Source organism: Rhinatrema bivittatum, chromosome 16 (genome assembly GCF_901001135.1).
Source record: "Rhinatrema bivittatum chromosome 16, aRhiBiv1.1, whole genome shotgun sequence".
NCBI lineage: Eukaryota > Metazoa > Chordata > Amphibia > Gymnophiona > Rhinatrematidae > Rhinatrema > Rhinatrema bivittatum.
Genome location: NC_042630.1, coordinates 11,398,977 through 11,412,893, shown reverse-complemented (window position 1 = coordinate 11,412,893; position 13,917 = coordinate 11,398,977). Strand labels below are relative to the sequence as shown.

Below are 13,917 nucleotides of genomic sequence, written 5' to 3'. Positions count from 1 at the left end.
TATAAGTCTCCAACACTATTCACAAATGCATTAACTTAGTCAAGTAATGAGGTGGCACTGCTAATGTTTTTTTTACTGAGACTCTCCACCTCTCTTCATTTGATTCTTATTTCAGAGGCTTTGACTCCAATACGGATTTCATTTTAGTGCTTCTAGATATCTCTGCAGTGTTTGATACGCTAGATCATAAAATATTAATATCTAGGTTACAATCTATTGGTCTACAAAACAAAGTACTAAACTGGTTTAGTAGCTATCTTTCAGATCGACCTTATCAAATTAACATTGGTTCAAATTCTTCTCAATCATATATCCAAACCACAGGTGTTCCACAAGGATCGTCCTTGTCACCAATTCTGTTTAATATATACCTTTTTCCACTTTGCCAAATTCTTTCAGCACTAAGCATCCAATTTAAAACCTATGTGGATGACATACAGTTATTTGTTCTGTATAAATCCACCTGGACTGAAACACTTGCCTTAATCAAGATTTATATCAGAACAATTGACCGATGGCTTGCCCATAGTCGATTAAAATTAAATTTAAAAAAACCCTGAATTACTGTTTCTAAGCATAATTGAAGACCCCAGTAATGCTCCTCCATCCTACATTATTATAGGTAATGAGAAAATAAAAATAAACAAAGTAGCTCGGAACTTAGGAGTACTTATGGACACTAATCTATCCCTTGTTCAACACATAGCCAAAACTGTTAAAAACTCTTTTTTCAAATTACATCTGCTTAAGCGACTACGACCTTTATTATTTTTTAAAGATTTTCAAACAGTACTTCAATCTCTAATCTTTTCCAGACTAGACTATTGTAACGATCTCTATTTAAGATTACCTGAAGCTACAATTAAACCATTACAATTGATTCAAAATACAGCGGCCCATATGCTTACAGGAACATGAAAGAACATATTTCTCCAATTTTATGTAAACTACCTTGGTTACAGATTAAGTTTAGAATCAAATTCAAAATACTATCATTGATACATAACTTGTTAAATAATCAGGATAATATCTGGCTGTGCACATCTTTACGGCTTTATAAACCCACAAGACAATTAAGATCCACTAATATGAATCTTTTAGAAATCCCTTCAGTTCGGCTAGCCAGACTACATACTACAAGACAGAGGGCTTTTTCAGTAGCAGGTCCTATCATGTGGAATGCACTTCCAAATGCCTTAAGATTAATAAGAAATCATAAAGAATTTAAAAAAGCATTAAAAACATACCTCTTTATAGAGGCATTTGGATCGATAGGCCAATAGGTATTTGCAAACCAGACTGGAATAGGCATTTTGCTTTGCTGCCTTTTTTAGAATTTTCTTAGTCCTTCTTGTATTCCTTATTTTATTTTATTTTTTTTCCCTCTTTTACTTGAGTTAAGTTCAGAGTATTAGTTTTTAGTTTATTAAGAACGTACATAACATCTTGCATAGGGATTTGAAATGAATTGTATTTATCTCTAACTTTTACTATCTTTTGTTTTATCTTTTTATTTTTCTTAATTACTAGATTTTTATTTTTATTATTTTACTTACATTTAAACAAAGATGGAAAGTAATTATCACATTTTTATGTGTAATTATTTGATTTTTATCTATTTTGTCTTATCTTTTATTTTATTTGACTATGTAAACCGCTTTGATCAATTATGCAATTGCTAAAACGGCATATACATAATTTAAATAAATAAATAATATTATATGAAAATGGTAGGATTAACTAGTAAACATCACAAGACTATTATCTATTTCTCATCTGCAAGAGCTAAGTACGAAAAAATGTTCAAGTAGACAAATTGTGGAAAAATAAAGAATTTAATTAAGATTCATATACAGGGTGCTTTGGAAAGGTGCAGGGGAGGGATTTACCATCTCAACACATTTTACTAAGCATGAAATCAGATTTTGCTGACCCCCTACCCCTGTAAAAAGTTTAATCTGTCTATATTTTTGGTTCTGTTGCTGCTACTTTTCATCTTCTTTCTTTTCCCACCATACGTATTTTCCTGTAGATGATTACTGATGTCTGGGTAAGAGCATGGTTTAAAAGAAAAAAGTATGATCTTACAAAAGATGCATACATTTTATTCCAAAATTGTAAAGAAAAATAAAATCTGAGAAATGACATCATAGAACTACAGAGATGGAAGGAAACTTGAGAGGTCATCCTTTACCATGGTCTACGGTGGCAGACAAAGATCATTGAGCCCTTCTACACTCAAGTTTATTTCTGGCTTTCCTTCATATCTAAAGATCCTCCGTGCTTATCCCAGGCTTATCTTAATTCCATTACTGTTATTGCCACCACCACCTGCATTAGGAGGCCATTGTTGTATGCATCCACCATATTTTCTGGTTAGGTAGGTTGAGATAGTAAAGAAGAACATATGAGCTAAACAGAACTCATCCCAGATAGATGTTTGTCTAATATTCTCTTGGAAACTTAAATTAAATTAAATTAAATTAAATAGTGGAGATCTTTCTAAGTGGATTAGACCTGGGAATAAAACACAAAGAAGGAGCAGTATAGCAGAAAAAATTGGCAAGGTAATGTTTTGGGGCCTCTAGTTAGCAGTGTCCAGTGGGATTAGAATTTATCAATCAGCTTTTATAAAGAAAAATATAAACAAACTTGAAATCAGAAAAAGACCACATGGCCTATCTCATTTGCCCATTACACAACTGATCAGCTCTACAATTCATATCTCAGATATCCCCTGTGCTTGTCCCATGCTTCTTAAATTCAGATATTGTCCTTGACTCCAGCACCTCCACTGGGAGGCTGTGCCATGTATCCACCACCCATTCTGTAAAGAAAATACTCCTCAGTCTACCCACTCCATGTGGTGTGGGAGACTAATCTTTTTCCTATTAATTTCTTCAGGGCCTCCTTCATTTCCTTGTTCCTCAAGCTGTAGATCAAAGGGTTCAACATGGGGGTAACAACACTGTACATCAAAGAGAGCACCTGGTCCTTCTCTGGAGAGTTGCTACTCTTCACCTTCAGATACGTGAAAGAGCCAGTTCCAAAGAACAGGATCACAGACACAAAATGAGAGGCACAGGTGGAGAAGACCTTTTGCCTTCCAGCTGTGGAGTGAACTTTCAGAATGGCAGTAATGATGCGTAGGTAGGAGTACAGCACCAGCGTGAAAGGCAAGGGCAGCACCAAGAAGCCAGTAATAGTAACTGAGACTTCTTTCATAGAGGTGTCTGTGCAGGCCAATTTCAGCACAGGAGGTATGTCACAGAAGTAATGGTTGATGACATTAGGGCCACAGTAGGGCAAGCTGAAGATGGAGGCTGTCTGCCCTAGCGATATCAGGTTACCGCTAACCCAGGAACTTGCTGCTAACTGGATGCACATTCTCTTACTCATCACCGCGGCATATCGCAAAGGATTGCAAATGGCCACGTAACGGTCATAGGCCATTACAGCCAACAATAAGCACTCGGTGACACCCAGGGTGAAAAAGGAATACATCTGTGCAGTGCAACCTGGGAAACTAATACTTTTATCCTTGGACACAAAGTTCCTCAGCATCTTGGGGATGGTGACAGAGATGTAGCAGATTTCCAAAATGGAGAGATTCTTGAGGAAGAAATACATGGGTGTATGGAGAAGTGAGTCCACAGTGGTGATGAGTATTATCATGATATTGCCCATCAGGGTGAAGAGGTAGACAGTGAGAAACAGGGCAAAGAGGAAGAACTGAAGCTCCTGGGAGAGCCTGGAGAACCCTAGAAGTATGAACTTACTCACGTTGGCTCCATTGGTTGTTCCATTGTCAGAGGATTTCATCTGTGGGGAAAAAAAACAGTCAACATGAATTTGAAAGTTACCGTCCCTATCTCTGGCAAATCTGTTCAAGAGCACATTACGCCAGTATTCAGAGATCTCCATTCGATCCCAATTTTGTAACGAATTCAGTACAAAGTTTGAATGATCCAAGCTTTGCTGTATCTGTACTTCCCAACGCAAACTCTAAAATCCTCTCAGAAAGTCTTGCTGGACATTCCCTCCATAAAACAAACATATACTAGGAACAGCGCCTTTTCAATAATTGCTCCTACATTATGGAATTCGCTCCCTGTGGAGCTACACGTGGCAGATTGCGTGAAATCATTCAAAACAACGTTGAAAACATTTTTCTTCAAACAGGTTTACCTATGAGAGAAATCTTACACCTCAGGCCGCACTGTTTTGATGGCTTCGTGTTTTTTTGCACAACCCCTGATTCTTCACCATGAGTAAATGTCACTGATCCGATATAAGGCTGTATTAGTCTGTTTGTCAAAATATCTGTTTTATGCAACTTACAAATTATGGCCCAGATTGGCCTAGATTAATCATTTTGCTATAAATTTCACATGAATAGTGCCTATGATAAAAAAGGGGTGTGGTTAGGGTTTCCATGTTTTGGGTGAGAGTACATTGTACAAATCTCATCTTTGTATGCCTTTCCTCATTCCAATTCACATCAAGTCTTCACTGATGTGTACTGTGCTGCTCGTACCTCTGACTGTGCATGTAAAACTGTCCCCAAACCTCACTTCACGCTACTAGTTGACCCTCCTACAGTGATATAAATAGATGACAAATATATGTGCGCGCCACCCTAGAGGCTCTCCCTCTCCCTTTCCCTCTCTCTCTCTTCCCCTCCCCCAAACAGCATTTGTAATAAACATTACAAATTCCATGCAGGAAAAAAGGTGTAGTTATAACATGCGTTACACTATCCCACACAACATTAGACAACCCTCATTTTCATAAACTCCTCCCCTTTGACTACATTTTCAAAATTTGCATACGCATCTCACGATGCAAAAAATAATGCATGTGTTATGGCACTAGGACCCTAACGCAGTTTGAAAAATGATCCTGTATTTTTTGTCATATGTGAATTGCTTAGAGCTAAGGAGGCACTTGTGATTAAGAAATTTTTAAGAAAGATAAAATGGTGGACAGGAGAAGGTCGCTGCTTCTGCTGGTCTTTTTGTTTATTACCTTTTTAACCTGCTCTATAATGATGAAGCAGGCCGGAAGCCTTGTATCTACCCATTTGAAGTCAGATTTGCCCCTGTGTCTGGTTTGATGGATTTTTTGTACACAAGGCGACATCCAAGATCACTTCTAGCTCTAGAGCAGAGCTGTTGGGTGGACCAGTGGTTGATGCTATTTTTTCAGTCTCCTCAGCTAGTGATGCTTCTCTGAGCCTAGAGCAGTGGTTTAACTTTCCAACAACTGACCCATTTGTACAGAGACCCAGCAGCGGCTCAGTTGAATTATTGCTTGGTTGGCACTGGAACAGTTCTGATGGGAGACTAAAGTTAAGCCTGCTACAGGACAAATGCCATGGATGGCAGCTGCATCAGAGAAGGATGCTGGGAATGGAAGTACTGGAGTGACAGAGGTCTCCTTGATGCTAGGGACTGTAGGAATAAAATCCCCAAGTTTACTACTGTAGTGTACATGCAGCAAAATGGATTCTCTGACTTCAATGGAGAGGTGAACTGAATTTCAGAGAGTCACAGAAATGCTGAATTTCTAACTAGTTGAAGTTGGAAGTGAATTATCTAATTGCCAAGCAGGCACTGTTTACACAGGCTGCTGCTAACAGGAGTCTTGTCTTAGCAAACACAGCAGACAGCGCAAACAAGTCTGTGCCTACATGCTGAGTCCTTCAGAAAGGGGCTCAGAAAGGCAATTTACAGGCCAGGTGTGTGTATGTAAAAACAGATCCAAACCTGCCATCATGGCTCAGTTCTGCCTGGAGACAGGACCCTCCAGTCACAAAAGGTTTTTTTCAGACAGGTCAGCCCTATCACAAGGGCTGGTCAGCTCTCTGTCATGTGCCTGCCTGATGGTCAAGCTGGGGGAGCGGGGGGTCAAGAAGTCTACGTGAAGAAGAACCCAATTAGAAATGGACTCATGTCACTTACCCCTGGATTTATCAAAATGTGCCTGTGATAAAAAGAAGGGGCATTTAGTCTAATTTTCCTGATCCCGTATCACATTGGCAATTTCCTCAACACGTGATACATTTATCACACCTGCACTATTTTTTCACTCCGCGCATTACCTGGGAAAAGATTTTTATCACATGTTGAGAGAGCATCTCTGAATAGATCTCAATATGTCACTCTCTAGTTATACCACAGTAAGAGGGGGGTACCTTTAACTTGGTCTGGGGCTTGAGGATGGGGTAGATTTATGGGGGATGGCTTTACATATACAGTCAGAGGTACAAACAGCAGAGTTGACATCACTGAAGATTTTCTGTTGTTTGAATCAATGAAACGTACAAGAGGAGTTGATTTCTACAATGCTTGCTCTACCTAGGTTCAATCAAGCTAGGTAGAGAATGCATCAACACCCAGATTCCACTCACCAGCAAGAAGATGGAGACACAGCTCCCTGCCCCGCCCTGCAACTGCACTGACTGACCAGATCCAGTGCCCTGAAGTGCTGTATGGAAGAGTTCTCCAGCCCTGCTATTGCATCCAGAATCCCACTTGCCAGGATCTTCCCAAAGAACAAGGCAAGTCCCCTGCTCTCCTTCAGAAGCAAGACTCACAGCTGCTTCAGAGACAGAGGCTGCATTCAGCAAAGACTCTCACTTCCCTCACAGTTCAGAAACCAGGGATCTTCAAAGGGGTGATAACAGTAGTTAATAAATTCCTGGCTTACTCTCTATGGGCTAACCACTTAGGAGTGTTTTAAGGTATGAGCAAGTTGCAGCCAAGGTAATGTGTTATATATCTTCTTCCATAGTCTTATTTAGTAAGTTAAATATCAAAAGTATATTCTATGCTAAGGATTTATTATATGTTTTTTTGTCTAGTATAAGATGTTTATCTTTTCCTAAATGCTAAGCCGGCAAAGACTGACAAATAAAGTCTAATTATGTAGATAAAACACGTAGTCGTTCCTGAACTTTTTGGATTGTGTGTGGGTATAGGAGGTAACAGGGAGAACTATCTGTATACCTGCTACCCCAACAGGCGCTGGAGAGGGAGACACGAGGTGCACAGTAGCTGACAAATTCCCATATCCTCTAATGCGGTGTACAGGACCAGAGCTGGGGGCTTTTCTCTGGGATTTTCAGGAATGGTGGCGAGTGCATTTGCCAGGGGGGAGACCATCCTCATTGTCTCATAGATTCAACTTGGCAAAACCTCAAGTCTTTAACTTAGAGAAGATATGAAGGGCTATCTTGGGACCTGGACACTCTCTAAACATTGACTATTTGCTGGACCACACTACAAGGCAAATTTTGAACAATCTTTTAAGTGCAATACAAAATCCAAAAAAAGTACATATACAACTGACTCACAATCGATTTGCGAGAGATAGATACAAGCTTATAGTAATGAATAAGGCAAACAAAGGTTATTACTGGAAGTGCCTATTATGAAGGTCAAAATCTTTACAAAAACAATTTATTGGAGGATCTAAAACATCAGTGATAAATGACTGTACATCCCTAATTATTACTGAGTGACAAACAAGCCCCAGAAATAAATCCCATTTAGATTTTCCTTATCTGGTATCAAACTTCATTATTAATATGACCTCATCCTTCTATCCATGTTTCTTTATTATTTTTCCCTCTGAAGTAAGGTTAGGGTCTGACACCCTTTTCAGTTTTTTTCTTTTATTTCTTGTGATCTGGACCCCTTCCAAAATTGTTGTTGTTACAGTATTTTGAATTCTAATATACATGCGTTTTTCTTGTTGCCCTATCATTAGCGGCTGTTGCATTTGGTTAATTAATATCAGAATTTAATTTGTTTCTTATAGATTTTTTACCATTTGGTGTATATTTTAAAATTCCAATAAATAAGTAAATATATGGGTAGCTTAATGTAGATGATCTAAAAATGTGGGTGATGTCGAAAAGCAGCCCATAGGGGTCACGTGGCAAATGTTCACATTTCATGGCTAGATCAACCCTGGTTGCCCAGTTGATGGCTACCCGGTTGCCCAGTTTGTGATCAGCTCATCCAAACAAAAAAAAAAGGCTTCTTTAGTAAGGCTATTATAAAAAATATCAAATAATAGAGATTACAGATGAGCTTTCATTCTGAACTAACATGAAAACATCAATGACTTTGGTTTCATTTCATTTCCAAACTGAAATGAAATGAATAAAGCAACAAATTTTAATTTTGTTTTTTTTCCATTTTAGAACATGCTAAAACAAAAACAAAATTCTTAAACAAACCAAAAAAAACCCCCCAAAAAACAAAGTGAAACAAATAACAAAATGAAAGTTATTTCTCTGCACATTCCTACACAGATGTTCACAGAAAAAAATAAATAAAAACTTTGTCTATGTATCTGTATGTATAAATATGTTTACATAGTTAGAAAATCTACAAAAAATATTTGGAATACCCAGAAGGTAGAGCCACAGTAAATACAACATTAAAGTCCTTTCACTGACCTGATTATAAAGACTGATCCATTACACACCTTTAATGTGTTTTCACTTTGAAACTTGGGACAAAGTCCATGAATAAAAAATACCAGAACACTAGGTAAATGTTGTATAGTCTTTTAACATTTCAAGTGAATTTTAGTGGTAATTGAAGGTGTCAGTCTGAGAGCATTTGCAAACCAAGGTCATCCAATTTTGCAAAGAGCAGATATAGCAGCAGAGCTGGTTTCCCCTCAACCACAAACACACACATACCCTGCCCCATCTCAGGAGAGGGACAGCAGAGAAGGAAGAGCCCAACAGGTAAAACAAACAAACAAAAAAAACAAACCCAAAGCAAGTGGATATTAGAATGCAAGTCCTAGCACAGAAAAATATGCAGCATTCTGAGCAAGTCCTTATAACTCTTTTCACACTATCGTAAGAGCTGAGAATCAATATTTAATAGACTATATTATCTATTCCTATGTCTGTCTGTCTATCTGTCTACCTATCCATCTATCTATTCATTGCTGGTCAAGAAGTGGTATGAATGACATTGAGGGTATGTACATAGAGAATTAAAATAATTAGATTTTAATATTAGCTTTTTTGTTAATAACATGCTACCTGTCCACACACAAGGATCATCGAGTTTTTCCGGCTCGCAAGCTCCGTAAGGTGAAGCCGCCCCCTGTTCCTAAGGTGGAGGGCACACGGGGGGGGGGGGGGGGCGGGTATTCAGACGTGCGGCAGTGATGGATGACTGCGCCGCCCGAAGCTGTGGATGGCACCGCCTCTCACGGAACGAATGCCGGTGTCCTCCTCCTTGCCAGTCCCCTGCCAGGGCGCTGTGCTGATCTTGCCAGGGGATTTATAGAGTCCTAGGCCTCTCCCCCGTGGCCTCCGGGCACTTTCCTCGGAATGTCAAAGCGAAGCAATTAAAAGTCTGGCAAACTTTCCAGGTGACCTTAAAAAAATTCATTTAGCAACTCTAATGGACGAGCATGGATTTTTTTTTTTTTTCCTCCGTTCCTTTCTATTTCTTCCACTAGTTTAAGGGGGCCTTGGATAATGTGCTGCACGGCGTGGCTCAGACATAAGAGCGAAAGCCAGAAAAGAGCCTTGAATCCCAAAAGAATCAATACAATACACAGGGAAATAAAATGCAGTAATTTAACACACACACAGGGTCCTACCGTTAGCAGACCTTAAGACCACATCCCCAGTAAGGTCAGAAAGCCAGGCAGTGTGACCTGCCTTACTGAACATTATTTAACACTGTTGCTAACAGTTTTTGTTTGCTATTCACAAAAAAAGACCAAAGGTCCCCATTTATGATTGAACAGACCGAGTGGCCCCGTGCAATGCAGAGCACACTGCTTGGCTTGCTGTCCTTACTGGGGATGTATTGTTAAGGTTTGATATCAGCAGGACCATGTGTGTGTGTGAAATACCTGGGAGTTTGTTCCTCAGCATAAGAGTCACAGATCCCAGATTCCTCCACCGACACCTCTTCCTGTACACAGAGTATGACCATATGAACTGCATTCTGATGGCAAAGCAGCATAGAGGTAAGAAGCATTAATAATAAGCATTATTATTAATAATATTAGTGATTATTATACGAGATCAGCACATCAGTACAGGAAAGGACCGAAATCAAACGCTATCATGGCTTACAAAGCTTATGTGGGCTCCTAAATTAATCTGAAGTTTTTCCATGCTGGCTGAGATTCTCAGCTATTCAAATCCAGTCCTCTGCATGGTATTTATACATCATATTGCTGAAGGCTAAAATGCACCTGTTTACAGATGGTATGAAAGTCTACAACACAGTAAACCTGGTGGAAGGTACAGATAATATAAATGATGATTTCAACAAAACTGAAAGAATTATCAACTGTGCTTTAATCCAAAAACATTTGCAATGTATTTTTATTTATTACATCTATTCCTTCTAACATCAAAGTGGGTTACAGTACAGGGCCAGTGCTTCCATTAGGCCAGTGATGACTTAACTCCAGTCCTTGAGTACACAAACAGCTCAGGTTTTCAGGATATCCACCATGAATATGCATGAGATAAATGTGCATACAATGGAGGCAGTGCACGTAAATCGATCTCGTGCATATTCATGGTAGATTTCCTGAAAACCTGGCCTGTTTGTGGCACTCAAGGACTGGAGTTTGCCATCACTGCAGTAGGCAGTGACTTAGAGTGCCAAAGGTTTGGGGGTGGCAATAAACAATCAGAATGAGGACCAGAGAGGAGCAGTGCCAAATAAATGCAACCAAAACAGGGAGCACAGTGATGGAGCCACCGTCGCCTGTAGGAGGAAATGCAGGAAATGCTGTGCTGAATTTTACCACCAATAGGTAAGTTGAAGGGAGAGAGAGGGGAGCATGGCTGAAGGTTCACCTAGAGGGTCAAATCCTCTTGCACTGGCCCTATTACATAAAAAAAAAAAAACACATCATGACAATTGTAACACATAATCAATACTACATTCCTTCTCCCCATTTAGTAACCAAGGGACAAAAACCTTTTTTGAAGGTGAAGATCTAGTAGTCCTTAAACAAGAAAGAGACTTGGGGTCATTATCTCTGATAACCTCAAGGTAGTCAGTCAATGTGTCAAAGTAGTTAGGAACGTGAATCATATATTTGGATGTATCATTAGTAGGAAGAGGGACATAATATTTTTTTGTTACAGGTCCCTATCTTGAAAATTATATTCAGTTCTAGAGACCACAACTACAAAAGCACATCAACAAAGTAGCAACAGTTCAAAAAAGGGACAATACAATGGTGCATGGCCTGCACTATGTTGCATACACAGAGAGACTGGAAGACCTAAAGATGTATACACTCTCCAAGAAGGAAGAGAATGGAGAAATATGGTACAAATATTACAGACATGCAGCTCCAAAAATTTTGGTTTGGTTCATTTTCTTGTTTTGGAGTTTGTTTGCTATATATTTTGTTTTTATTTGTTTGTTTTTTTTAATATATATATTTTTTTCAATGTGATTCATTTGCCAAACTGAAAAATAAAATTAAACAAGAAACCTGCCCAAAAACCCCAATCCTGTAAAAAAAAAAAAAAAATGGACCTCTGATGGTCCTGGCTTTGCCTTTCTGGGCCCGAAAACTTCCCAGGCCTAGTGCTAAAGTTTTTCCACTTTGTAAAACTGACGGGTCTGGGATACTTCTATGCCAGCTCCCTATTTGCCTCTTCCTGGATCTTGGCATGAATTGTCAGGAGCAAGGCCCCATCAATCCTGCCCAGGTCCTGGCACTTTAAAAATGGAATATCTGCCTGGAGGTTGGGGCTGAAGAGACATCACTTTGGCGCCTTCCTTAAGCGTGGCCGGTGCTATTTTGACAAATGGCCATATAAATGTATAGTGCTGGCTGCACTGGTGAAAGGCGCCAAAGTTATACAATTTTGGTGTAATGGTATTTTTTAAACAAATTTCTAAAGATGGCAAAATAGACTTGCGAGAAGGAGAGAAAGAGGGAAAAGAACAGACACACGTGGCACACATTAAAAAGACAAAGTCAGAAAGAGATGCGGAGACAGAAGGGAGAGAGAGCGTTAAAGACCATTACAAAGACATAAAGATTGAGAGAACAGAGGGAAAGAGAGGTAGAAAGGCAGAAAGGCAAGAGATATAGGAGACAAAGTAAAGAATGAACAGAAAGAGAGAAATAGGAGAGTGATGGAGAGAGAAAAAGAACTGTGGAGAATTATTTTAAGGTCAATCCCAATAAAGACAATTTCAATCTTACTCTTATTCTTCAAAATATTTGTGGAAATAACTTTCCAGTGCCTGACCATTTACTCAGTGCTTCCTTTAACTCCTTGTTCCTCAGGCTGTACACTATAGGGTTGAGGAGAGGGATCATCACTGCATAGAAGAGGGCCACCACCTTGTCACTGTGCAGAGCCTGGGAGTGCCAGGACCTGGGGATCAAGTAGGCAACAGTGGCCGAGCCATACAACAAGGTAACGGAGATCAGGTGAGAGGCACAGGTGGAGAAGGCCTTCTGCCTTCCCTTTGCTGACGCAATCCTCAGGATGGTGGACAGGATACGGGTGTAAGAAATGAGGATCAATATGCAGGGTGTCATCAGTTCGCACAAACCGTATATAGAAATCTCCAGCTCCCTCATGGAGGTGTCTGTGCAGGCCAGCTTCAACAGTGGGGGGATATCACAAAAGAAATGGTTGATTTGGTTTGGCCCACAGTATGGTAATGTGAACATTAAACTAGTCTGCCTGAGTGCCAGCAGCATACTGCCAGTCCAGGAGATGGCTGCCAGCCAGGCGCACTTCTCCTTGTACATGATGGCGGAATAGTGTAGGGGATCGCAAATGGCCACATATCTATCATATGACATCACTGCCAACAGAAAACATTCTGTTATCCCTAAAAACAGAAAGAAAAACAATTGTGTGGCACAACCCAAGAAGGATATACCCTTTTCTTCAGCCAGAAGGTTTGCCAGCATCTTGGGAACAGTGACGGTGGTGACGAAGGTTTCAATGATCGACACATTTTTGAGGAAGAAGTACATGGGAGTGTGAAGGACAGGGTCCAGTGTCACCATTGCTATGATAATGAGGTTCCCCATCAGGGTGAAGAGGTAGATAACCAGGAACAGACAGAAGAGGAGAATCTGCAGTGACACAGACAGGTCTGAGAATCCAAGCAGGATGAATTCAGTCACTACGGTCTGGTTTTCCATTTGCTCAGGATATTTTGCCTACAGGAAGAAAAACTTGTACAACTGATGTGCATGAACTTTCAATACTATAAAGGTCTGAACAAGAAAAAAAAAAAAAAAGATGGTACCCTTAAAAGCCCAAATACAACAACAATAATCATCTTTAGATTATTCATAAAAGGTCAAGAGAAATGGTAACGGGGATGGGATGGTTCCTTATGAAGAAAGAACAAACAGGTTTGGCTTTCTCAGTTTGGGAAAGAGGAGACTGAGAGGGATTATGATAGATATTTACCCTTTCAAAATTATACTAAAACAAGGAAGGGCAACTGTTGTAATATTTTGATCTCAGAAGATAAAAATGTGCCTTATACTGTACACTCAGCAATATGTGTCTGAGATTTTAAGCATTTTCTCTGGCAGAGCAGGATACGGTTGGTTCGTTCCTCACCTCAGGTCAACCAAACTGACTGAGCCAATCCAGATTTTCCACCAGTGCATGCGTGGATTTGTATTTCTGGTTTTCTCAGAAAAATACATGGGAACATGTGTACCATTTTCTTCAGACACCATGCCAATGTCCATTGTGAGATGTTACAATAAAATGTTATGGAAAATAAACATAAAAGTCTATCAAAGTTGCATCAGATAGGTTAACTAGTAGAATATTCTCCCTCCCCAGCCTGTAAATGTCCCTATTGAAGCAACATTTCTACCTTCTATAGCTCATACTGCAGCTCG

General features: G+C 39.7%; 2 protein-coding genes across 2 annotated transcripts; both read right to left on the bottom strand.

Annotated features, from left to right (window-relative positions):
• Positions 1-2,850: 2,850 nt before the first annotated feature.
• LOC115077266 (olfactory receptor 10A7-like) lies at positions 2,851-9,983 on the bottom strand. Its single transcript, XM_029579551.1, has 3 exons — positions 9,901-9,983; positions 5,964-5,985; positions 2,851-3,822 (listed from the first exon to the last, which is right to left on the bottom strand). Exons 1-3 carry the CDS (start codon positions 9,981-9,983, stop codon positions 2,851-2,853), a joined length of 1,077 nt encoding a protein of 358 aa, XP_029435411.1.
• Positions 9,984-12,246: 2,263 nt separating this feature from the next.
• LOC115077265 (olfactory receptor 10A7-like) lies at positions 12,247-13,197 on the bottom strand. The gene has a single exon (XM_029579550.1). It carries the CDS (start codon positions 13,195-13,197, stop codon positions 12,247-12,249), a length of 951 nt encoding a protein of 316 aa, XP_029435410.1.
• Between the last annotated feature and the right edge of the window lie 720 nt (positions 13,198-13,917).